We start from the raw sequence: 26,938 nt of genomic DNA on the forward strand, positions 1-26,938 counted from the left end.
CCTCCTTTACAGCATCATTTGAACCTCAAATTAGCCTATATTTCTTTTCATTGGGGCGAGCAGCGAACATTTTCATGCCACAGGAAAGAATGAATTATCACCTACTATTCAATTTATTGATGTTACACACAAAAAAATGCATATTTCTCAGAAAATTTTGGGTGACAAAAGCCTTTCTAAGTGCCACCATTTTACATGTAGGCATCACCAGGATTCCAAAAAAATTCAAAAGGGGAGGGGGACACCCCCTCCCCTTATACCCCTCCCCCAGGACGGCGATTCGAGGCATGGACCAGCATTTGCCTTCTCAAGAGTTGGGAGCTATGTAAATGTATGAGCATGAGGATTTACAGTTTAACACCATTTTGCAGTTACAGGCTGGTTGTAAGAAATTTATAACCTATGAGAAATAAAATTTCTTGAGAAAGATGATCCCAACTTTGTTTTATAAATATTTCAGAAAATTACACCTGGGAAACATTTTTTTTAGTAAATTAACATCACCATTGTACACTTTTGTCGCACCAAATTACATCTGAGGGCATTCAGCAATAGAAAATTTTCAAAAGGGGGAGGGGGCACCCCCTTGGACCCCTCCCCCATATCACTCTAATGCCACTTTGGCCCCTCCCAAACAAAGGCCCTGGATCCGCCAGTGCATATGACTCACACCTCTGCTCACCTACAATTCATTTTAAATCAAAATGGTAAGAGGCCATGTTCTCATTTCATTAATATGTTTGTCCCTATACAGACTTCTGCTGCCAACATTGGTTAATTCAATCATTCTTCTCGTGTGACGTCACTGAGTTTTGACTTCCTCTCCGCTGTAGTATTTGCCATTGAAATCGTGAACTGGAGTTTAGCGATTTGCTACGTTATTCCCGTACGAAAAATAGGCCTTTCTCTGACATTTTTCAAAATATGATACTGTGCATGGTGCGAAATATTACAATGCTTAATAACACTCTGTAATGACATTGGTCGTTTCATTCATAAGTCTCTTAGATGCATCTTCTTTGTTATGTAAGATAGCCTATTTTGAATATAAGTTTATGAAAGCAATAATAACCAGCAGATCTCTTGATAACCGACAAGAACAAGGAAAAGGGGAAAAGAAACAGAACGTGAGAATGAAAGGAGTGTATTTAATTTGGAGTAAGGGTAATATATGGTAATATATAGTAATTGGAAATATCACATTCTGTAACATTCAGTAATTTGAGAAATTTATATCCATCTTAATTATTTATGGATTGACAATAACTACAGATGATTTATGAAAACTTCACAAGTGGGATAGGTCATCTGATCCATGATAATTCAAATAGGTCAGCAAGTAACGTGATACACGGCGGTATTTGACTCGTCACGTGACGACATACGCATGCGCATGGTGTATCTGTTGCTAACGATGATAGCACAGGAATGTACGTGATATACCTAGGACATTAGTTCTGAGAATGAATGTTGTGCTCTAAACTAGTCGTTTTATCTGGAGAGTGGGGCCCGGTGCAGTAGGTTCATAACAGGGAGAGGTTCTTTCAGTAATAATTCATCAATACGAAATCAATTTCATAGTGGAAAGAGGAAAGAAGATCGAATAATACTATTAGTTCTAAGGATAATATACTTTCTTTTAAAAGAACGAAACTTCTTTCAATGATCGTCCAATAAGAGCACGAGAAACTTATATATGTGACATATTTCTTTTAATCAGAGCGATAGAAAACGACATATGTGGCATTGGTCGTCCACTTAAACTTTTTATTTGACTTTCATTACGTAACATTTGAACTCATGCAGTTACCATGCACTGTAAAACATAGTTTGATTACACTAATCGTGTTCATGATAGTTGTGAAAAACTGTAATCTATTGAAGGTTTCTTGCAAAAGGGAGCTTTTCGCTTCATTTGATATTTTACTTCTCTGACCTTTGACCTTTCCTGTATTACATGGACTGCAAAGCACAATATGGGTTACCTTTCTACAGAGTGTGAAGAAAATCAGCAGAGTCGTTTAGGTGGAATTGTAACACAAAATTGCAGATGTAACCGACACACAAATTCGAACAGCGTTCTACCCTTAACCCAGATATGGACTTGCATTCACCTTCCACCTTCTTTTAAAATCCATTATAGGAACAGGTCTGTCAATAAAGGGTATCAGATTTTAAGCCGAGGCTTGAAACCGCAATTTACTTCTGACATTCCGTGTTCACAAGTCAATGGCTTGTTTTCCAAATTCCATAGTTACATAAAAGCTCGTTATGAGAAGGATTGACCTTAGTGAGATCAATGGGACGTCATATTTCACGTGCTTCAGAAACCAGTCGATTTCATCCCAAAACTTCTTCTCTTTGTCGCGATTCATGAAGATCACGTTCATCTTAAAACTCTCCCAAATATAGTTGGTGTTGAATCCTCCAACAGCCAGAGGCCCAAGAGAAAAGAACATGGCGACATCGGACCAGATCATAAAATTTACGTTTTTCTCCATTACAAACCACTCGTGGTCTTTGCTACCATCGTTGACCATGTCGTTGACCATGTAGAACCACGAGATGCTAGTCGCAGCGCCTAAGATGCAGGCGGGTATCATTACAGACATATATGCAGCTACGCATTTTTGATAACATTTAAAATCGACCAACACGCGTCTTATTACTTGTTGGCATAGTTCTGTTTCTCCTTCAAATTTGTGTAGAAATTTCAAGAGAAGCTGAAAATGATTTTGAAAAGATATTCTTATCAGGAATATCTGGAACATAAAGCAACCCCATATAAGCTCAGCAATAGCCACGGTTAGACAACTAATTTTATCAGGTAAGCCAGTCTGTCCCTTAACTCCTAACTTAATATATGCTCTGTAAGTTGCAGCAAAAACAGGCCAAATGAGACATAGGACAAGGAAATGTTTCGCCGGTACTCCTGTAAGAGAGAAAGAATGTTGGTATAACTGAATTCAGAGAATTTGTGGGGGCGTGTCACATAATGTCATTTGCACAAATTACCATGTAAAGAATAGGATACATGTCTGTATTTTGAAATACTACACTTGGTGATCCATATATATATCCATAACAGCGCTTCTTTTAGAAAGAACATTGATTATCAACTGTAAGAAGACTCAGATACTTAAGTGACATCATTAACTATCTCTAATGTACGTATAGAACCCTCGTAAACATTTGGTCATTTGAACACTTGGTCATACCCCATACCTTTAGAAAATTATTTGGTGCCACCTTAGCCCCCGCACAACCCCCTTCTGCCCCAAATGAAATGTTCAACAACAAAAAACAGGCGATACACAATACTTTAACGACTTCTATAGACCCTAATTAACTTGCTTCCACCTCCAAAATGCTGCTAAATTGGAAGCTGATATAAGCTATGGTAATTATGGAAACTGAAATGCGCTCGCACCTCCCGCGCCAGCTTTCATTACCCGCATTCTGTGCCCCACCCTTCCAAATGTTTCCATCATCTTTTTTGCCTCCCACTTTCAAATGTCTAGCGATGTCACTGACCGTTTGATCAATATTGTATTACGTCCCTGAGTCATATAAAGTGTAAGATCGCAATATTGATCAGGTATAGGGTGTATGAAAACTGAAGAGCTGTGCAAGGATCTGTGTGGTGCATCGTACGAGTACACACTCAACCACGATAATAGTTGCTACTGTAGAGCTGCAACTAGACCTGTGTCGTGTATAGACCGGCTAGGGAATCCATTACATACATTATCAATACAACACTATTTTATTTTATTCATTATTTTAAAGATCAGCAGTATTGGCCTTAGAAATTAAACTATAAACGTTTCCAGCAATATGTTCTTAGTGGTTCTGAGTTCTTATTACATGTTCACATTTTTTTCAGGACTATTAAACTAGAACAATTTTAAAGCCTCAACGTGGAAAACAACGTTTATAATGGCAGTAAAAATGATATTTTGAAATTTGATTATGGGGTGACAATTATTATTAATGAACTTCTGCTGGCATATTTGGGGGCAACCTTGATTACCTTTAAATCAAATGTGGACTGCATTTGATGGGTTTAAGTATTTTACATGGTACCGAAAAACTTACCAAAGTGAAAGCATGAAGAAAGAAAAAGAAAAAAACAAACAACAGAAGACAGAAGATGAAGAACTGATTTATAACCGTTACCTTTGGCAGAAAGATCCAAAAACTGAAGGCGCTGAACAATAAAGCGAGCATTCAGGGTTGTAGCCCATATTCCTGGTACCATCATAACACTTCTAACCTTCGAGCAGATGTTCATACATGGAAAGACAACTAGTGGAGAGTAGAATGCTAAGTAAGACATCAAATTCACGATGCGATCTCTTTTAGCGAAATAAGCTAGTTCCAGTACTATTATCTCGTAGGTCATAATGGTCACTATAACAGTCAGAATAAGAATGGAGATGAACCAACTTCCGGGATGGTTCCAATATTTGAGACCTGGAAGGAAGAAAATGATGCAGCAAATAATAAAAAAAATGAGAGAAGTGGTGAATAGATATTCAGGTTCAAAACATTGGTATATATTTACACCATTTGATTATTTCACCTATAAACGTATGTAAATTACACCAGTCAGGTTCCTATGTCCGTGTTCGAAGCATTTCAAACACACACGCAGTGTCGTCAAAATATCAAGATCTTATCTCTAAATTTTCTGCAAGTCATTATGTTGTGTCAAAATGCGGTTGAGTTGGTGAAATATGTTAAGTGATAAATGTTGTTTGTTTAATGTTGTTTGAAAAATAATAATTTCATCATGTTGCAACAAACTCTTGAATTCTTCATTTATTTGATTTAAGGAATTTGGCACCCCCCACCCACCCCCACCCACCGCCCCAATTGTTAACATAGTATCTGAAAAGTTAATCATTTCTTAACTACTATATTCACAGAAAGATCTTAACATTATGATGGCACCTCAAAGTTTCCATAGGTTATCAATCACTCTCTTTCTAAAAGTAGGCGCTAACTTTTTCATCGGCTTGGGGGTACTGACAACAATAAGGTATAGAATATGTTATATATAATACTGTGTTGGCTGTGGAGACATGCTCACTTAGAAAATACACTGAAAATTGAATACCTTGGTTCACCTACTACGTACAAGGTGGTGTTATATCACAATGGTCCAAAAACTGGACCCCATCCACAGGAAGACAGCAGCAGAAATTCAAACTGATTTTCGAGGCAGCATCACAATGTAATCCTTATGTTGTAGATAACTGTCACATTCTGTACTGACCATGTCCTGACCATGCAACATTGTACGATACACGTCCGTTAAACTATATCAACCAATTAAATATAGGCAAGAAGGCTACGCGTCGCAAGCGCAAAGATGACAGAGTGAACGAGTTTATATTTTTACCGGGACATGATATGATAACTGAACTATTTTACACAAAAATCGTTTATTTCACTATTTAGATTTATCATTTATCATGTTAATTGTCATTTTTTTCTTGGATATTCTTTATATATTTTGTATTCAACACTGAAAAGGCGACAGGTTGCAAAACTTACAAGTCCACTGACCCACCTTACCCGCCATACCGTTATCTTTGTGGCCAGTAGCCGACATACACCAAAGAGAAATGGTGATTGGTTATTCCTTAGATACCAATAGTAAAGTATATCTTACCAATCGACTCTTCTGTGTATTTCATCACGTGACCATAACGATCCCACCAAAGTGATTCACATGCCAAACATTCACTAGATGATCCTTCCCATGTTATATTGCTATCATCATAAACCGTCTCGTAGCAGGACGTAAGATCAAAGTCTTCATGTTTACGGGATCGCTGATAGCCGTTAGATACAGTTCTACCGGTGTCGCGTACTCGTCGGGTATTCTTGTAAAATTCTTTCTCACATGACATACACCTTCGCTGACCGACAATTTGTCTATGATAAAATATAGCTGATATCTTCATTATAAACCACACGATAGGAGGCCATGGTCCGTCTTCCATGATGTCAAGTCGATTTCTACCAGTATCAAGTCGATTTCTACCAATATCAAGCCGATTTCTACCAAATATTGGTTAATTCAATCAATCATCTCGTTTTGATATCAATGCTTTCGAAATTAATTTGAAATGTCATTTTTGCTAATGTTCTACAGCCGTTCTTACTCTGCTTTATGACATTTCAATATAAACGCAAGTTTCGTTATATATGTCTTTCATACTGGGAATTTTAAAGGAAGTATTATATTGACAGAAAGAAATAGTACAAAAGAGTTCTTTTGAAAGGTTTAAACTTAAAAAAGAAACCAGAACTGAGACTAAATTCGAAATACAAAACTTAGAATTGCAATCAACCGTAACACAAACTAAATCACAAACTGCTCCGTTCAGTGATTTGTGAAAGTTTAAAGTAATACTTCAGGGGCGGATTCGAAGGGAACATGAGGGGGAACAACGGCATTAACAGCTACCACTTTTGAGTAAAACCTGAAAAAGTACCACAGTTCTTAAATTAGAAGTGCCCATTCGTCAATGAAAACTACCCCTTGTCTATTTTTAGTTGATTTAATTTGTCTTGTTGTTCTGGTTTGTTATACTAAAATGTTCTCTTCCTTTAAAAAAAAAAAGTAAAATTGAAAATGTAACAGATTTATGTTCATAATAACAAATACTATATTTTGGGAAACATTAAGCTACTGTTATTTCTGGTAAGGAAATCACAGAGGATTAATTTTGTCGTGACTTTTGACTTTTTTCCCCCTCCCTACCCCACCCCCGCAAATCACGGTCACATGTCCCGGCACTGTCCCGCGACGTTTGTGCCCATCAGCCCCCACCAGATTCAATCTTTTTCCATTGTTTTCTTTGTTTTGAGTTTTACAAATACAGCTGTTATAAATTCACAAAAGAAGGATTTCTGTTTATGAGAGATTAATCGTAACAATGATAATATATTACTTCACGTATCACGTGATATTTCATGCAACACGTGACGTTACAGATTATGCAATACAGTACCGTATCTGGTGCTAGCGATTAAGGCGCGGGAATGCATGTGCTCTAGGTAATAACGTGTTGCGTGCAAACAGATATTGTTATAGAATGAAACAACGTTGTTCTAGAAACTCATTTCCGGGTGCGTGTGTGTTTGTGGGTGGGGGGGGGGCTGAATGTTTGTTGTGGAATGGCGAATGAAGGGTCTCATAAAGGAGTGCACTGGGGTCAATTCAATTTCAATATCAATTTAATTATTCCAGTAGAAATATACAAATATTTTATAAAAAGGAGAATTTAAGAAAATGCGATATTAAAACAACCTATACAAAATGTTTGTTCATAGAAAAAAATATATAAAAACTAGAGCAATTCATTTCAGTTTATCGAATTGACAAAAACTTGCAGCTCTATGAACAAAGAAATTCTTCAACAACTGTAGGCTACTCTGTATTTTGTCAAAATATTAGGATTTCTTAGCTTTCTGTTTGATTACACGTTAAGGCTCCTTATAGGGAGGTATGCAAGAGGTGATTCTGATCATCATAAATGTTTGGTGGCCATTCTTATAAATTCAGCTCTAGCAGAGACATTCATGGTTTCCTTCATACAGTATATCGGTAATCTAAATGAAGAATCTTTGACGTGTACTTTAAAACCTTTACAATTCTATCATTATATTTTTTGCAGATTGGCACTGCATAAATGAGATGTGTGAGATATGACAGATCATTTAAAAAAAAAACACTTTCCTTTTAGGATCCTAATTTAGAAAGTGACACAATATATGCTTTATATATATATCCAGTGGAAAGATCCACTCACTATGTACAGTAACAATACTACGGTATGAAATGTTCCCAGCAAATGAAATGAGGGCGGTATTGAAGAACTTATCATGAATATGCTAACAATTTCTGTATCAAACACAACATATTCCAACATTTAAATACATGCTTACTACATGATATTATCCACGTTACGTGTTTATTAGCAAAGGCTTGCGTTTAGAGCTACTTATATCGAACAACAATATATATATATACCTTAGAATGCAGCATTTGACGTTTAAAATCTGAGATTATTCTGGGAGAAGGCTTACAAACTCCTTTATACGCATAGAACAAAAGTCTCACGATATAAACTATATGCTTTGTATCACCGTGCTTGATTTCAAATGTCTGTTTTTTTTACAAAGTTGTCACATAATTACAAAAATAAACAGTTGCACATCAACTCTTATCAAAATCATGTTCCTTGCAGATAACATGTTTCATGACCTCAACAGCACATGCGCAAATATAAAATGCATAGTTTCATATAAAATCATTTGAAACTTGAAAGACACGTAACATGTCCTTACAGCGATTTCAAGCCTGGTTAGAGAGATGTCCAACAAATCGCCCACGGTGGACAAGACTTAAACTGAGGGCAAAACATCAGGGTGCTAGAGGGATTTAACATGGTACTCATGATAAAGGCGACAGGGGCTCTCATTAGAGAAGATAACACATTAGTGTAACAGAACAGACTTACATGGAGAAGATTCCAGTGAACGATTGTTGTATTTTCTGTCCACTTCACCCTCAGGAAATGAAAACAACAAAACACCATGAGTATCACGAGGCAAATCAAGATCCATCAACATACAGAGGAGAACTTAATGAAATGTTGCTCTGATATACTAATTATGCTTCTTGAATGTATATAAACAGCGAGTTATAACTTAGATTAACCAAGCTTGAATATAACTTTACATTGCATTGGTCTTTATTGGGCCATCTTGGGACTGATGCGGATGAACTGGCTAATACGACGCGACTGAGTCGGCAGCTACAGTATGATTGGCTGGCACGATGTGGTTAAGTCCAACTAACCACGTATTTTATTCTTGTGTGAAGATGAGTGTGGGCCTAAGTCGTTGATGTTTGTAATAAAAGGCGGTAGACTCTTGATGTAGCAGTTGATACAGTATAAACCAGGAGGTTGTCCCTGAAAAGGGCGTCACAGAATATGACCCTGTAAGAAACTGAGTTACACCAATGCTGATATTTGTATCGCAATTAACATATCAAACAAATAAAACACCATTGCTTATACATTCCTTTACAATTAGAAATAGCAAATATGATCCGCTCATTTTAGACTTTCCGTTAACAAAAAATTAACGACTTAACGTGTCATCATAACACGTGACACAACAATACTACATGTTACTAACTTCGCATCAAATATTTAAAGACACTTTACCTAATTTGCATATAATTAATGTGTAAGTTCATCTTCACAACCTTACAGAATACAACAATGTAAGATAACAATGCCATTGTTCTTTTAAACCAGCCCTGACAATCCTGTTCTCTTTTCCATGGATTTGAGTGCTTGCCAGTTGCTAGATACCTAACTGACCCAACCGTGTATTACTATGTTACGCTTACACATGCATTACGTAATCCCAGAGTTATAACAAAAGCGAAAATTCGTAGGATTTATTGACAACACAAAATAAAAAACATAGATACCAATATCTGCATACTGAATACTTAGCTACGTTGTAATATCATTTGTCTACTGAACTACTTAGAAACTCAAAATATTTTCCAAAATCAAAATGCATATTTGACAATGAGCAAAAGAAACACGGTACCGCAAATGAAAGAGATACATATCCGACATTGGACTCAAGCGATCAAACGAGCATCACGCTGATCGTTCCGTTTGTGTGTATGTATGTATTGTATGTATTTTAGATCCTCCTGCAAGCAGTAACTCTCGAAGAAGCCTCATTGGCTTATCAAAGCCGCAAGCTGACCGAAGTCAGTCTCTTACATTCATATTTAACGTCCACGATTATGAATTGTCAATTGTCAACAACTCTGAAACTGGACGACATACATTAATCTTGGAGTGACTCGAACCGGGGACCTTGTGATTGGAAGGCACCGGCGTTAACTACTGAGCTAACACTCCTTAATCATTTGTCATGTTCTACAGAGGGAAAAAGTATATATCTGTGACATAAGTGGTGTATCAGATGTTGAAGTTAAAGCTAGATTCGAAGTTTTCTATACCGACGTTCCCTCTTCAAAAGTCAACTACTTGCTTTCCAAATTCCACAGTGACGTAAAGACCCACCATCGCTAGGACTGTGGTTAAAGAGATGAGTGGCACGTCATCTTGGACTTGCTTCAGAAAACGAATGATATCATTCCAGAATTTCCTCTCTTCATCGCGTTTCATGAAGATCACGCTGATCTGAAAGTTCTCCCAAATGTAGTTGGCGTTGAAACCACCAATAGCCAGAGGCCCAAGAGAAAAGAACATGGCGACATCGGACCAGATCATAAAATTCACGTTTTTCTCCATTACAAACCACTCGTGGTCTTTGCTACCATCGTTGACCATGTCGTTGACCATGTAGAACCACGAGATGCTAGTCGCAGCGCCTATGATGCAGGCGGGTATCATTACAGACATATATGCAGCTACGCATTTTTGATAACATTTAAAATCGACCAACACGCGTCTTATTACTTGTTGGCATAGTTCTGTTTCTCCTTCAAATTTTTGTAGAAACTTCAAGAGAAGCTGAAAATGATTTTGAAAAGATATTCTTATCAGGAATAACTGGAACATAAAGCAACCCCATATAAGCTCAGCAATAGCCACGGTTAGACAACTAATTTTATCAGGTAAGCCAGTCTGTCCCTTAACTCCTAACTTAATGTATGTTCTGTAAGTTGCAGCAAAAACAGGCCAAATGAGACATAGGACAAGGAAATGTTTCGCCGGTACTCCTGTAAGAGAGAAAGAATGGTTGTTATAACTGAATTCAGAGAATGTGGGGGCGTGGCACATAACTTCATTTGCACAAATTACCATGTAAGGAATAGGATACATGTCTGTATTTTGAAATACTACACTTGGTGATACCATAAAAACGCTTCTTTTTAGAAAGAACATTGATTATCAGCTGTAAGGAGACTCAGATACTTAAGTGACATCATTAACTATCTCTAATTTACGTCTAGTAATCCCGTAAATTTTCGACGCCACGTGTGCCAAATGTAAACGTATGGAAAAAACTCAGTCAATAATATACTGCTGCTGTACAGCTGCACGCATACCTGTGTAATAAAGATTTTTCAGAGGCTCTGTTACATACATACACAGTCACGAATAAACTGCTGCTGTACAGCTGCACGCATACCTGTGTCATGAAGATTTGTCGAGGCTCCATTTACATACATACTCAGTCAAGAATAAACTACTGCTGTAAAGCTGCACGCATACCTGTGACATGAAGATTTGTCAGAGGCTCCATTACATACATACTGAGTCAAGAATAAACTGCTGCTGTACAGCTGCACGCATACCTGTGTCATGAAGATTTGTCAGAGGCTCCATTTACATACATACTGAGTCACGAATAAACTGCTGCTGTAAAGCTGCACGCATACCTGTGTCATGAAGATTTGTCAGAGGCTCCATTTACATACATACTCAGTCACGAATAAACTGCTGTTGTACAGCTACACGCATACCTGTGTCATGAAGATTTGTCGAGGCTCCATTTACATACATACTCAGTCAAGAATAAACTGCTGCTGTACAGCTGCACGCATACCTGCGTCATGAAGATTTGTCAGAGGCTCCATTTACATACATACTCAGTCACGAATAAACTGCTGCTGTACAGCTGCACGCATACCTGTGTAATAAAGATTTTGTCAGAGGCTCCATTTACATACATACTCGGTCACGAATAAACTGCTGCTGTACAGCTGCACGCATACCTGTGTCATGAAGATTTGTCAGAGGCTCCATTTACATACATACTCAGTCAAGAATAAACTGCTGCTGTACAGCTGCACGCATACCTGCGTCATGAAGATTTGTCAGAGGCTCCATTTACATACATACTCAGTCACGAATAAACTGCTGCTGTACAGCACGCATACCTGTGTAATAAAGATTTTGTCAGAGGCTCCATTTACATACATACTCGGTCACGAATAAACTGCTGCTGTACAGCTGCACACATACCTGTGTCATGAAGATTTGTCAGAGGCTCCATTTACATACATACTCAGTCAAGAATAAACTGCTGCCGTACAGCTGCACACTAAGGCAAGAACAACAATACTACTATACAGCTGCACGCATACCTGTGACATGAAGAGCTCCATTAGTACCGATTATTCCACTGAGCATCCCGTAGTATCTAGCACTGAACCAAAATCAACGCAGTGGTGGAGAGGTGGGGGGGGGGAGGTGGTGGATGGTGGGGAGTGGACGGAAAAGAGATAGAAGTTTAAAGCGTTTACCTTTGACAGCAAGATCCAAAAACTGGAGGCGCTGTACAATAAAGCGAGCATTTAGAGTTGTAGCCCATATTCCTCGTCCCCTCCAAGAGAATGCACTTGCAACCTTCGAATAGACGGTCATACACGGAAAGACGACTAGCGGAGAGTAGAATGCTATGTAAGACAACAAATTCACGATGCGGTCATGTTTAGCGAAATAATTTCTTTCAAGTACGACAGCTTCGTAAATCACAAGAATAATGATGATAGTCAGAATAAGAATGGAGACGAACCAACTTCCTGGATGGTTCCAATATTTGAGACCTGGAAAGAAACAAAATGATGTCAGGTTTTTACTGAGGGTCAAACAGTTATCGCCAAAACGAGACTTCGCAAAGAACCGTAGAGGTCAGGTTAACACGTCCGTGCCACAAGAATTCCAAGCAAATTCACACGGGTTCTCCTACAGTCAGTACTCTGCATCACTTTATAAAAGTCAACGTTTCTATCAAAGCACCCTTCTCGAACCCCAGTTTGACAAACAGCAACCACCCACTCCCACCACCCACTCCCACCACCCACGCCCATCCCCATGATAACAGCATCGACAACTCAGCAAAGTTTATGCAGTTTATGAAACTTGCTTTACCGACAGTGCCTCGTAACCATTCTACTTGAACACTTTCTCATCCTATGTAGGATGTGTACTTTGGGGTGGGTCGGAGTTCATTATTTTCTATCTCATTTTCCCTGTCTTATATGTTGATATATATTTGGGAGCACTTTAGGGTACTTTACACAGCTTTTCACACGAATTTAATCTTGCAACCGGCACACTGTATCTTATAAACTTTTCTGTGTCACTATATTGTAACTACACGGTAATTTACTGTACGATTATAAAACCTGTGAAGAAAAATAATGAATGAAATAAAGTGAAATTTAAACTGTCAAACACACCTTGGAAGTGCAAATATGAAAGCGTTTACGTGCAAAACGTTTGTCATAGAACATTTAATGCCATCTTAGATGTTATTGATAACATTTATGCCAAAAGATAATACCCTTCGTTTTCTCAGTTTAACATTTCATTTCTCATTTTTATTTTATATTTTATTTTAATTTCTTCCTTGAATTTTTTTAATTAATATCATACGAGATGGGGGCAAGCATGAGGTAGCACACCTTGATATCTCTCAACCCCTCCCTTCCCGTGCGCACTCTATATAATGACCCACATATCCCAATAGTGTTAGATAACCAATATTTCCATAATGGCAATTTCCATACAGTAAAGTATATCTTACCAATCGATTCTTCTGTGTATTTCATCACGTGACCATAACGATCCCACCAAAGTGATTCACATGCCAAACATTCGCTAGATGATCCTTCCCGTGTTATGCTGCTATCATCATAAACCGTCTCGTAGCAGGACGTAAGATCAAAGTCTTCATGTTTACGGGATCGCCGATAGCCGTCAGATACAGTTCTAGCGGTGTCGCGTACTCGTCGGGTATTCTTGTAAAATTCTTTCTCACATGACATACACCTTCGCTGACCGACAATTTGTCTATGATAAAATATAGCTGATATCTTCATTATAAACCAGACGATAGGAGGCCATGGTCCGTCTTCCATGATGCCGAGTCGATTTCTACCAATATCAAGCCGATTTCTACCAAATATTGGTTAATTCAATCAAACTTCTCGTGTGATATCAAATGCTCTTGAAATTAATTTGTCATATATCTTCAATATAAATCAGACAATAGGAGGCCATGTTCGCCATAATTTGGTATCTTCGTGCAAGTATAACCGTCTGCTGCGACGATCATCGGCTACTCACTTCGTTATAGTCACTTCGTTATAATGCCTCTCTTCTTTGTAGCTTTCCATAGAGATCGTAAGATTAGTCTATATATCGATGTACAATACGTTATGCTCTACAATGCATGTGTCAAAATATGGCAGCATACCTGTATGTACATATTATTACACCGCTTCATGTTATGACACAATAGAAGTACAGAGGCAGTCAGAGACTAATGCACACATTTGTGTTTAAGGAAGTATTACATACATTAGTATATATGCCAAAGTAATAACAAACGACACTAGTCTATTGAAAGCTGACAAAAGTGAAAGTTTGAAGGTACCTACCTGTGTTTGAAGGAAGGATTAAATAAAAGTATTTAATTATGACCAAGCGTATTCTTGATAGCTTACACACACACCAATCCACCGAAAGTGGAAGCAGAATATATTTGTTATCGTGTTTCATTCAGTTATTTGAGAAACTTGAAAGTGATATAGGCTTCCTTTTGTGGGTTTTGCAATAGCTAATTTAAATAAAGACTCATTAACAGTAGAGAGAGATTTCTGCTGAGCAAACAGTAAAGGAAGGTTTTCACTTTGACCTCTGTTGACCAGACCTTCACCAGTTCCAATATAGGTTTCTTTCAATCAACACTGTGTATCCAAATACCGAGCATCAAGTTTATCCAAACTTCCACTTTTGCAGTTCTCATATGTACAACCTCTGACCTCTGTTTACCTCAAATAACCTTTGATCTCCAACAATATCATTAGTTTCCTTGTTACACAATATGACGTTTAGGCATCATGTTCTTGCCAGAGTTCTCCTGTTTACAAGCCAAAGTGTCACACGCAAGCGCACGTACAAATACAAGTATCACCATTGCATAGATTCCTTTGATTTCGGAAGTATATATATACTGAGAAAACGCTTATATTCTGACAGTGTAATATCCACTGTTCGTAACACACTCTCACTTTTCCAAAAGTTCCCTACTTATTTATCGAGTTATTATCCATGAACTAGTACACTGCTTGAAAGGTGGTTCATCATAAGACTTTACCTAACGAATATCCTCCTTCACAAATGCGTTTCACTGACGTGCTAAAAGACTAACATAATAATAAAAAACCTAAGCTGGCTTATTACACAAGTGCTTTGTTAAAATAACAGTTTATCTGTTTACAGTAAGTTCTTCCTTGCTGTCATTATATTACTAATTTAGATTTGATGATTAGCAGAAGTGGTTCAGTTTCCGTCATTATGAGTTGTTAGTTGAAATAATAATTATACTAATTATAGATAAGTACTTTAAAAATGTTTTCATTTGGGTGAATTTAAATAAGTCTCTTGGAAACTCCCAATTGAGTAATAACAATTTATTGTTCCTTAAAGGTGCATTGCGTTTTGTGTGGAAAAAAAGAGTACATTTTGGTTATTATGAAACAACGACCAGAAATGATACTGTACCTTAATAAATTTGAAAATACAATTGCTGAAATATCCTGTGTGCTCCAACGGACAATAGTGTCAAAGTTTTATCACAATGTCTGAAAGATCGCATGATAAAGATGATGTTGTAAAATTGTGTACAGACAGACAGACAGATATGGCCTTGCTTTCACCCAAGGCTAACCAGTGTTGTTATGTTGTATACCAAAGACAAAAAAACACACAAAAGAAGAATGAGACGACAAGTTTTGTTTTAAAGATGACCGAATAATTGTTAATGCTCTTATGTAAACTTTGACACGATAGTAGTTAATTCAAACAGCCATTACTATCATTACTATTAGTAGCAAAGAGCAGTCTAGTAACACACGCACGCACACACACACACATATCATGATGTGATGTATTTAATGTTCATTCAATAAAACATAAAGTTTACCACAATACTCAAACAACATGATCTGGTTCAATATTTTGGAACATTTCATACATAACCTTTCTCAGATTTTAATAATGCACATCCTCATCATTCTGTCCCACTCCCTCTTCATCCCTCTCCTCGCCCCCAACCCCCCCCCCCCCAAAAAAAAGGCATACTCTTCTGCACATCTTTACAGAAACTGAAGGTGGTCCATAAAAACATAGACTTAATGCAAGAAGCCATCTGAACATGTGAAACAAACCATTGTTGGGCCAACTGTGGCCCAACAACTACATATACTCTCTAGTGACAATTTAAACAAAATCAAATGTCAACATCTTCAAATTTAAAGCCTTGGTTTGGTTTTTCTCATCACTTGCCATCTTAAATCTGTCGATTTCGACCAAGCAACTACATATGCTCTCTAGTGACAATTTAAACAAAATCAAATGTCAACATCTTCAAATTTAAAGCCTTGGTTTGGTTTTTCTCATCACTTATCCATCTTAAATCTGTCGATTTCGGCCAAGTTCCTTTGAGATTCTACAAGACAGTTAATATACATCCTCATCGAGAAAGTTATGAAAGTAAGTACTACTGTCCATGTTAAGGCAATTAAACTCCCCTCCCCTCCCCTCCCCCAAATTCAACAAACAATGACATTCTCATTGTTACACTTTCTGCCTCCACCCATGTTTCTGAACTAACTTAAAGGTTACAAAGATATAACCTGCTACCTAAGATCAAAAGTCACATATGGTTGACTGTTACTAACCATAAAACTCCTTTCCTTTTGACTTGGGGAGATATTTAATACCTTGGCTTACAAAGCTGCCTGTGATAAACCAGCCAGTTTGGGACAATTTTCGTAATCCTAGTATCACTCTATACTGCTGTACTATATAATGCTGCAATGTACTCACACTGACAGTATAAACATCCCTGAACAAATCTAATTCTAATAGAAATGGGATATTCATACTGTCAGTCAGTACAAGTGACTAAAAGTCAGGCATGAAAGTAAAGTATTCAGAACCAGCCAACCAGTTAGCTATGTGATTCCTTGACATATAATTACCTCAAATTTCAAAATAACGACTGGACTAATGTAGAGCAAGTGAGTTAAATTTGTCCTAGAATTATGTGAGAACCAGAAAGGGGTTTGTAGCAATCCCTTGTCACCATCAACCATGTCATTCACTAGTAAGGATTTTACAGTATAGAATTTTAAACCAAAAAGTGTCAATATCCAGAGAGAACAGTCTACCTATGTGAAATATAGACACATTTTACCAATTTTGAGCTAGCAGTCCCTTTTATAGTTATAGCTTGTTACATGACATTGTTTATACATTGTGAAATAGTTTTGAGAAATTGGCCAATTTTCCACCATTTGAGAATTTAACCTTTTAACCCTTTGAATCAGTCTGTACCCATTTGAAATACCAGTCTGTGCCCATTTGACACCTTGGCGCTCAGAGGGAGAAACACTTGTAGTAGGTTTAAGTGCATGTTTAAAGCAAGAGTGTGAAGTCTGAAGCAGATTTCATTACCTGGAAGCCAGGTATGTTTTGTTGAAGACCTATAGAGCCCCTTCACTGAGCATACTGAACTTAATTTGACCAACTATGTTCACCAAAAAGAAAATCATAGCATTGGAGAATTCACAGATTTATTGTAGCTTTAATTTTTAAAGGTTTTCAGACTTTGATGCCTGTTAACCTCATTTGACCTTTCACCTATACCAATTTCAATAGGATTCTTGCACTCACCAAGCTGGATCTACATACTCAGTTTGAAGTTCAAGAAAGATATACTTCTTGTGTTATTGTGTTTACAAGATTTTTATACTTTCACTTAAATGTTGACTGCAAATGACCTTTGACCTCCATCAATTTCAATAGTATTCTTGTTCTCAACAAGTTTAATCTGCATACCATGTATGAAGTTCAACAAAGATGTACTTTTTGAGTTATTTTGTTTTCAGACTTTGCCCTCTGTTGACCCCAAATGACCATTGAAGCTCACAGAAAACAATAGCTTCTTGTACTCAATAAGAAAGATCCACATCAAATATGAAGTTAATCCACCATTAACTATTTGAGTTACTGTGTTAACAAGCAAGTGTCACATACATACACACACACGCATGCACACATACACCCGTACACCATCTCCATTGCATAGATTCCTTTTGCTTTTGGCAAGGAATCCAAAATGACCCAACTCATAAACTCTAGGCCTCATGAATATGCAAACATATCTGCAAACACATATTCACCATATATGTAAAGGGCATAGCTGAATGAAAATCTTTGTCAACTAACAAAACAGATGCTTTCCAGTGGTATATATCTTCACAAACAAGAACATTTCTGATGGATAATTAGGAGCCATCATGTGGATACTTGGGACTACCCTACTCCAAGGACACCCTGGAAGCTGTATATAAAACAGGAATACCACTAAAGCATATCATCACTTTTATTGACTCAAAAGTGCTCACTAAGTTATCAATTGGTTTAATAATCACTTACACATTATTGTGTTGGACGCAAAGTATTAACATTCTCTAAACTCACATAAATAATTATACATCATGAATATTTATCAGCAATATGAAAAACCATCCAATCACGATTCGACACTGAATCGTTGATAGTTTGAATTACCACGTTTATCATTTAAACATGTAGTTAATGTTCTCTTATTTTAATGAGTTTCAATGAATGATCAGCAGAAGAAATGTTAGATTACACGATGACTCCGATTTGTTAGAACATCTGCGGATATTGCTGCCCGAGAAAAAAAAAAAAAATTTTCTCCGCTTTTCCTGCAGGCAATGTTACGAGTCTCGAAAAACATTCACAATTACGTTGCACAACTACAGTAACAAAGGGAATAGCATTGCGCGACCATTCACTAAAGCTTTACCTGTTATAAAATTTCATGGTAGACTGCCTTGTAAAGTGGAAAATCCTTGTCTTGCACAAAGACCTTTCACTAAAATATTGAGAATATCTCATTACTCATAACCATGACAACAAGCAAGATTTGTACCCCATACAATATGTCTCTCTCTCTCTCTCTTGCGGTACTGTACCTCCATCTGTAACCGTTTACCAGTTCTTTCGAGAGCAGGATCTTCATCAACTGAAATATATGCCGACAGTGAATCTATTATTACTTTTTTTTACTTTTTTGAGCCTTTTACAAAAGCATCTCTTTTTGGCTGTCACGTTTAAGAATGCAATCCGAGAGAAAACAAAAGAATGTCTTGGACAAAATGCTGATTGTTCATCGTCGTAGATCTTGGAGGAGGAGGAGGAAGACGACTGTTGTCATGGTAACTCCTTAGAGTGAGGCAAGAAACCCATTTCCCTCATCTTGGAGATGATGTCTGAAAAATATATCTCCACATCTATCTCCTCTGATTCAGACTGCTTGATGAAATGGTTGTTCTAAAATGGGGGAGGGGAGGAGGAGAGCAGAGGGATGAAAATATGGAGAAATAATTAATTGAAAGAAACAAAAGGTTAACATGATTTAATTCAATCCAACACTACGGATTGCATTCACTTATCCTAATAATTTCATATTTGGTTTCATCATGATGTCAAGATTGGTAGAAACATGACCTCATTGCAACAAGAGTGGAATGCTGAATAATTCATGAAACCAGACTAAAGTATGAAACACACACAGCTGTTGTAAGCTTTATGTAGCAAATCACAAACTGTAGCTGTTCAATGACAACAGAGACAAGCAAGTATCATAAATACATTGTAGCTGTGTGTGTCTAATTCAAATAGGCATTTTATATGACAGAAGATCATATCACTAGACAATATCAAATCCAGTCAAATAACATATAAAGACAATAAATCCAGTCCAGGATAAAAACTCTAATTTAAATTAACCTGTTTCTAAAAACCAATTACTAGAGAACACAAAACTATGTTTTGTCAGTGCACTGAAGAACTTTTACCTGAGTAAAGGTAAGAGGTACAGCATAGCACTTAAAAGCCAAATCTGGTTATGTAGGTGATAAAGAGTTCCCATTGCAACAAAAGGCTGAATGTCCCATTTAATTGGACTTTCAGTTTTCATGCTGTTATTAATTGCCTTTTGACGAACACAAAACAGAGTCAACACAGAATCCATAGGTATCTGTTCCTCTGTTTGCTATCATTTCACAGCATATCTATATCGCTAAACCTAACAAGTATCAAACTTATTTAATGCCACATAAATAAAATAAATAAACCTCAATCATGCTGATATTCTTCTTTCTATTTTTTGTGTTGAACAACTTACGTTTGTTATGTCAAATTAACGTTACCATTTTGCAAACTCTTCTTTTTGGTCATCATAGATATTTGATTAAATTGATATTAGTTTCTACCTGCAGTGATTAATTGCTGTTATTTTTACATTACTATTCTCTTCCACACCTATTAATTTTTGATGATGGAATAATTATTTCTTGTAATTAATGTCATTAATTTGTTCTTGAGAAGGTACTCTTTTGATATTTGGGATGACTTTGAAATTAATTACGTCTTGGACTTACCAATAGTTGATCGTACTTTGGACGTTCCTTCTTAGATTTGGTAAGACTGTGCGGAAAAATAGGTAAAATAGATCAAATAGAGATGGCAGCAAACCAGAAGTAGTTGAAGTCACACCAAGGATTGCAGTGTTAAAGTTACCCAAGTATGAGGGGTGGAGGAGGGGGGTAGGTATATGAGGACTCCTATCAATTGACTTATATTAAATTATTTGATATCCAACCAACCAAATTAACATAGTAATGTGTTTTACAACTTAAAGCAGTCAATTTTTTACTTTAAATATCAGTTCAATTAAGTTTCAGTTGAGAGGAACGTGTTGCATCATTTGCAGGAAAGAAAGTATTATTTATCGAGAAAGAGATCACTTTATGCATTTGGTTAATTTTGAATAATTGCATGTTATATTTGTAACTACAGAATCATTTCCAGAATTGTCTCCTGGTATAGGTGGAATCATCAAACATTTCCTGACAGGTGTCGTAGTGTTGTAACATTTTGCAGTATTTGTCAGAGAAGAAACAGTTTGGTCAGGAAAGCCGTAATACATCTCCTGAATTATACCAATATTCTACAGAATGCAATGTCAATACCTTAAAGTTTCAGTAAGTTTGACTTGAAAATAGCTATTATTCAATCGTTTTACTTTATTTAACATATCCTTATAATTTTACTTCCATGTTTATGCTTCACCAATGAGCAAAGAAAGTAAATAAAAGAATGAAAAAATATGCAACTATCAATTAAAATCAGACTCACCATACATTAACAAATTCTGTAAAGTCTGTGGAGAAAGGGACCTCATCTGTGCTAAAGAGAAGAGGGGGTTCTCCCTTTACGACCTGCGTCAGTTGATCAAAGACACTGTTCCACTTTGGGTATGGAAACTTGCCAGTAGCTATTTCATGCTGTAATGGGTGAAAGGTCAGATTCATTGGAATTAAGCATGGTGGAATGTAGTTCAACATGGCGGCTAATTAATTCAAGGAATAAAATCAAACTATTTACTCTAACTGGTCCAAGATTACACCAAAGAAATACTTTGCAAACTAACAGAATCTTCAACAGAAATAAAACATTTTTTTTGTGTTAGTTTTGTACAAATTATTATCAGTGACAAAACAGAATGCCCTACAGCAACCTTGAAACTATCACAACATATGAGTTATCATAGCCACAACCCAGAATTTGATTAATATTTTGGGGCGTACTGTTACGTTAAACAATGACAGTGTGTAATTTTGCTTGGCAGCTATCTTTATACCATGTAAACTCTGTAAGCTTTTTGTTTTTGCTTGGGGTAACAATTCAACTGATAGTTTTAACAAAATTTGGTTTTTTGAGTTTAAAATTTGACCACTTTTCAGATGGGAAACATGCGGACTGCTCATAGCTTTTGGAGACTGCAAGCTTACCGTGGCTGGTAATGGCGTGTGGAAATAGCTAATTTTAAAGGCCAGAGAGGGATCGCACCAAGATTTTCCAAGATCTGTTTTTACTCGCTTCAAATACTAACATCTTGAATTACCTGCTCCTCAATGCAATTTGGCTGATGGCCTCTTCTTTAATGATATATTTTCATGTAATGAACTAATCAAGGGCAAGAAGTTTCAATTAGTTGGTGAAACTCAGGCATCTACAACAAACTGTCTGGCCTTTCGGGTTCATCATTTTGATGTTTATGATTCCTTAAGAGACCTTAGACCTTGAGGTAATTTGTACATTCAATTGACTCTTATGTCGTTACCAGTGTTATTCCTAGACTCCAGACATCAGATCTTATATCATAACCGCCTTTGGACATTCCAGGATCTATTCTTTCTGGCTGTAAATGAAAGAATAAAAAATATAAATAAAACACAACATAATAGACAACATAAACGACAGAACAGAAACATATTCTGGGAAATCAGTATGATCAGGTAAGGCACAATACAACACCAGTCACAGCTTAACTTTCAAGCTGAATGTTCTCAATGGAATTTCATCAATTTCACTATTTTGCCATTTTCTTTTTTTAAGAAAAAGAAGATAAATGGTTCCAACCATGGTATTTAGTGTATGCCAACTTAATCCTGGGAAACATCCAATTACCAGCGGAAGGCCTACCTGGTTTGCTGGTAACTAGTTGCATTATAGTTGTTTATTTATACAGCGCATATAACTTTACAAACAAAAACATTATTTGTCAACATGTCAACATCTCTACTGGCAGATGCTAAGATCAACAAGAAATAATGAGCAAAATGTATCTGCCATTTTTGCAGTGAATTTTATGGTGATTCAGCAATTACAGTAAGGATTTGGTTTCAAGTCAAATCCACTTATAATTCAATCCAGAGCCTTGATGGCCTCCACCCAGCCAGAATTTGTCTTGGCTTAGAATGAGACAGATACAGTCAGCCTAAACTTGAAATCAATCTAACAAGATCCTTCTAATACCGGTTTATTGTCAGTGCCTAATTACATGTCATAGTTTGCTACTTAAGGTCGCATACATATTGGCTACAAAGCTTCCAGCACTAAATACAGCCCCTAAAATTTGAAAACCTCAAAGTAACTTTCTATAAATACAAGAAATAAGGTATATTTGTGTTTGTGTATTTATATGCAAAAGTATCTATAATGTTAACAATTGACTGATTTTTGAGAGACAGTCTCAGACATGGTTAGTTAGTATCCTACTTAGAGATATGCAAAATCACTTTTTTAACTACTCTGATTGGTGGAAAATGAACATGTGATAGAGCTAAAGACACGTTAAGTCTTTAATATTCTGTACAACACATTGTAATGAGCTCTAGTACCTGCATATATTGACAAAGATACAATAAATCACAATCGAATTATATTGTCCATACTATCAACTGTACTCTTCTTGAGAATTTGTTTTTTTCTGTTTTGGGCATCTCATCATTGTAATTTTTTTAAGAAATTAAATTTTGTTAAGAATTTTTTAAATGATAACAAATACAGTTGTGCAGACTGTACTGGCGTGTTCAATAGCTGTCCAAGCACATTTCCACGGTAACGAGTTGATATAATTTCTTTACTTAGTTACAATACTGAATTTTATGCTGCATGCTCCATAAAGCACTTTATCTGTTGATGACCACAAACTCTTGTGTTAAGACAAGCTCGACTTCCTATGAAGGGGCTTACATACCAATTGTAGGGGTTAACCTGCGACCTACAGACACAAAATCTCTGGTTAAAACAGCTCTAACCATGTGAGAACAGCATAGTACTATGAGTAACCTACCTGTGCTGTAAAGATTAATTTCACAGTTTGATACTTGAGGCCATACATGTCTTGGCTAAAGGATCTTCCACTTAAAATGTGAAACCTTCTAACAACCAGCAACATCCTACTTGATAGTTCCTGTCAGTACGTACTACCCTCATTTTATTTCATCTTTGTTTGTCAAACCGTCATGTTTGTATTTTGATACTTACTGCCATATATGGTCTGCATCCAGCATCCTTTGTTTTGGCTATTGAATCCACCAGTTGACCACTGATACCAAAATCACATAGTTTAATGTTGCCTTTAATGTCAACTAGGATATTGGAGGGTTTCACATCTGAAAAACACAGAGAAAAAGGAATCAATTATACTACCAATGTCGTCCTCCTGTCTTGTAAACAATCCTGAAAGAGGAATTGTTGTATCATCATCCTTCTCTCTCTGTGATTCTGTTTATAGATCTGTTTCTCAATATGACTATATGGCTGTAAGGACTATTAAAATAACCAAAAAGTCTAGCACATGTCACCATCTTTCATGTGAGTGGACTACATGACTTGTTTAATAATAATAATAATAATAACTGTTTTTTTGTATAGCGCAGGTATCCAGAGCACAAGGCAATGTTCAAATGTGCTCCCAAATAAATCTAACTGTGATATTTCTCAAAAAGGATAGTTTTTAACTGTTTTTTGAGATCCGTCTTACTGGATGGAGAAATAGGTGCCTCTTGTTTGGCTATGAGATTGTTCCACAGTGGTGGGGCCATCACGGAGAAAGCTTACAAGAATCATCCAAGCTTAGCAAGTTTACAAGAATCATCCAAGCTTAGTAGCAACAGAGCTATAAATGCAATTAATTACCACCGAAAACGGAAAATGCTTTAAAAGCCAGTTTGAAATACTTGCTGCAATTTTCAAAAATATAACTTGCAAATTATATAGGTGCGTCCATGATTGGAATTAATAGCAAGTTTTACACTAAGGATTAACCACACACATTTCTGAGGAATGCTACTAATACCCCTTTAAAGCGTTTGCCATTTCCACTATTATCAAGTTTTGTGTTTTTAGAAGAGAGAAAATATTGTTTGTATTGCTTTCAGTTCTGTACAACTAACATGGTATTCATGATGCAATACCTCACGACCAATGCTCTATACTGAAGTACCATTTCATCATTGTAAAAGCAAAACCCTGAACCCAATTGACATTTAACTAATATAATATATATATTAAGCATTATGAAACATTCTATTAAGGTCATCAAAATGAGAGCAAGTTTCAGACAAGTTTTAAGTCAGGAAGTAACCATGGACAAAAATGAAAGTAATTAAAGTACAAACATTTGGGAATATGAATCATACAAAGACATATAAACACAGTTAGAAGACAGAGCCAGAAAACTTAAAAAAAGATTTTTTTCCGTCTACACAAATAAACTCAAAATATATATTTTAGCTAATTGTTGTAATAAAGAGATGTTACACTGTTATGAAAGTGTACTTGTCATCCTAACAAACTTTAAGACTTAGACAAAACATTTACCATTTTCAGGTACATCTATGAACAGCCACTTATGTACTTTTACTGGACAAGTTCCACTTTATTGTAGACAGAAAGTCTTATGAACATCAGGCTTAACAGCCTTTGTCTGAAATTTCTGTGGAATAATCTGCTTCCGTAAGTTAAAGAAGCTGAACCTGTGTCTAATTTTAAAGTATCATTCAAGACTCATCTATTCTCAGTGTTATAGTCTGTCATTCTATTACGATCCTCTTCTTCTCAGCATAACAAGACCCAACTGTTTTTGGTGCTAACTAAGCATGGTGTATTACTATAATTATTAAATGAGCCGACTATAATGTGCATATATGAGATTGTAGAGGACAAGCAGAATGAATCATCAAAGCATGAAATACTGCACTGATCCCTTCAAATGAAGGAAAGTATTTGGAGTAGGGAAAGGCTCTACGATTGACTACCAATTAAAATACAGCAAACGTAACACTTTCTTCTTAAACACCATGAGTAGGACAGGTCATGAGTAGTCTAGTCACTCACCTTATGCTCTCAATAATTTAATCACCACATGACCAGTTTGGTGTGCACAAATGTTTGTCCGATACGTTTTAATTTTTAGTCGATACATGCAACCTGCGGGAGAGTTGGTCTAATTCTAATGTACATTAAGCTAGCACAGCAGGATTCTTATGTTTTTACATAATTTACCAATATTCAATCATTGCAGAGAGTGGACCTTCTCCTCCTTAAACATGTATCATGGACTCCATTAAAGACATGGGCTAACAAATGTCTATTGTGATGAACTAAATAATCTCTTCTCAGTTTCACAGGTAACCTACAATCACATTATTATGGTGATGCACATGTACTTCTAAACCACAGGATTTAGCTCGTTTTTGGAAAGAATGAGCAAATTCACTGTTGCATTTATCAATAAGTCAACAGGACAAAGGCTTGTTTGTAAAAACATGATATTCTGAATATATTTGTATACATTGTGTGTACATTGTGTGGACACAATTTTATACATGGTATACATTTTGTATTTTGTATACAAAATGTAAACATTTTATATTCATGCATACCCCCAACAGACTGCTTTAACAGAGCTACACTCTGAAAGTGTTAAGTATGACTATACAATGCCGAGTGAAACCTTACTCCACCTAGTAAGATGGCTTGTGGGACACTTTGTATTTCTTCTGGACATTATCATCCACTTTCTCGCATGAGTCATTGTACTGTTTACGTTTTCTGTCAAAGAACTGCAATTTGCTTCATGGTAATGCTCTCTCCTTTACAGTTGGTGTCATTTTCACTGTTTGATATTACAGTAATTGTTTATCTCCATTTCTCTCCTCATATCCATGCAATGTGTTTCATTTCAAACCTCTTAACATTAAAACGGCTTCACACGACCGATTATCAATATGTTTAGAGCTAACATGTCTCATCGATTCTTACCAAGTAAGGTGTATAACTTATAACTTATAGCTAATAATATTCCGGAGGGAGACAACCCATTTATCATAGCACACCGGTAACTTTCCTTGAGATCAACGCTACGATCATCGATTTATCTATTTCCTCTA

The 26,938-nt window shown here is 36.5% G+C and overlaps 2 protein-coding genes across 3 annotated transcripts in view; both read right to left on the bottom strand.

Annotated features, from left to right (window-relative positions):
* Nucleotides 1-1,744: 1,744 nt before the first annotated feature.
* Nucleotides 1,745-6,751, bottom strand: LOC139960556 (uncharacterized). The gene is made up of 3 exons (XM_071959005.1): nt 5,681-6,751; nt 4,180-4,476; nt 1,745-2,932 (listed from the first exon to the last, which is right to left on the bottom strand). The coding sequence occupies exons 1-3, from the start codon at nt 6,012-6,014 to the stop codon at nt 2,220-2,222; spliced, it is 1,344 nt and encodes a 447-aa protein (XP_071815106.1). The 5' UTR covers nt 6,015-6,751; the 3' UTR covers nt 1,745-2,219.
* Nucleotides 6,752-7,236: 485 nt separating this feature from the next.
* Nucleotides 7,237-26,938, bottom strand: part of LOC139960555 (dual specificity mitogen-activated protein kinase kinase 4-like) — a 55,038-nt gene continuing 35,336 nt past the window's right edge. The window contains exons 8-14 of one of the 2 annotated variants that reach the window (XM_071959004.1): nt 24,030-24,157; nt 22,321-22,398; nt 21,333-21,481; nt 20,576-20,621; nt 13,618-19,463; nt 12,332-12,634; nt 7,237-10,801 (exon numbers count right to left, since the gene is read on the bottom strand). In XM_071959004.1, coding sequence (XP_071815105.1) covers nt 19,344-19,463; nt 20,576-20,621; nt 21,333-21,481; nt 22,321-22,398; nt 24,030-24,157 — 521 coding nt within the window. In that variant the 3' untranslated portion in view covers nt 7,237-10,801; nt 12,332-12,634; nt 13,618-19,343. Of the gene's footprint in view, nt 10,802-12,331; nt 12,635-13,617; nt 19,464-20,575; nt 20,622-21,332; nt 21,482-22,320; nt 22,399-24,029; nt 24,158-26,938 lie in introns of those variants that run through there. The other variant, XM_071959002.1, reaches the window with a different exon arrangement.

Source organism: Apostichopus japonicus, chromosome 19, assembly GCF_037975245.1.
Source record: "Apostichopus japonicus isolate 1M-3 chromosome 19, ASM3797524v1, whole genome shotgun sequence".
Classification (NCBI taxonomy): Eukaryota; Metazoa; Echinodermata; class Holothuroidea; order Aspidochirotida; family Stichopodidae; genus Apostichopus; species Apostichopus japonicus.

Coding starts and splice junctions, on each gene's coding strand:
- LOC139960556 (XM_071959005.1), bottom strand. CDS start 6,014: ATGGAAGACGGACCATGGCCTCCTATCGTGTGGTTTATAATGAAGATA. Junction 4,477..5,680: donor ATACACAGAAGAGTCGATTG/GTAAGATATACT, acceptor TCTTCCTTCCAG/GTCTCAAATATTGGAACCAT. Junction 2,933..4,179: donor TTTGGATCTTTCTGCCAAAG/GTAACGGTTATA, acceptor TCTCTCTTACAG/GAGTACCGGCGAAACATTTC.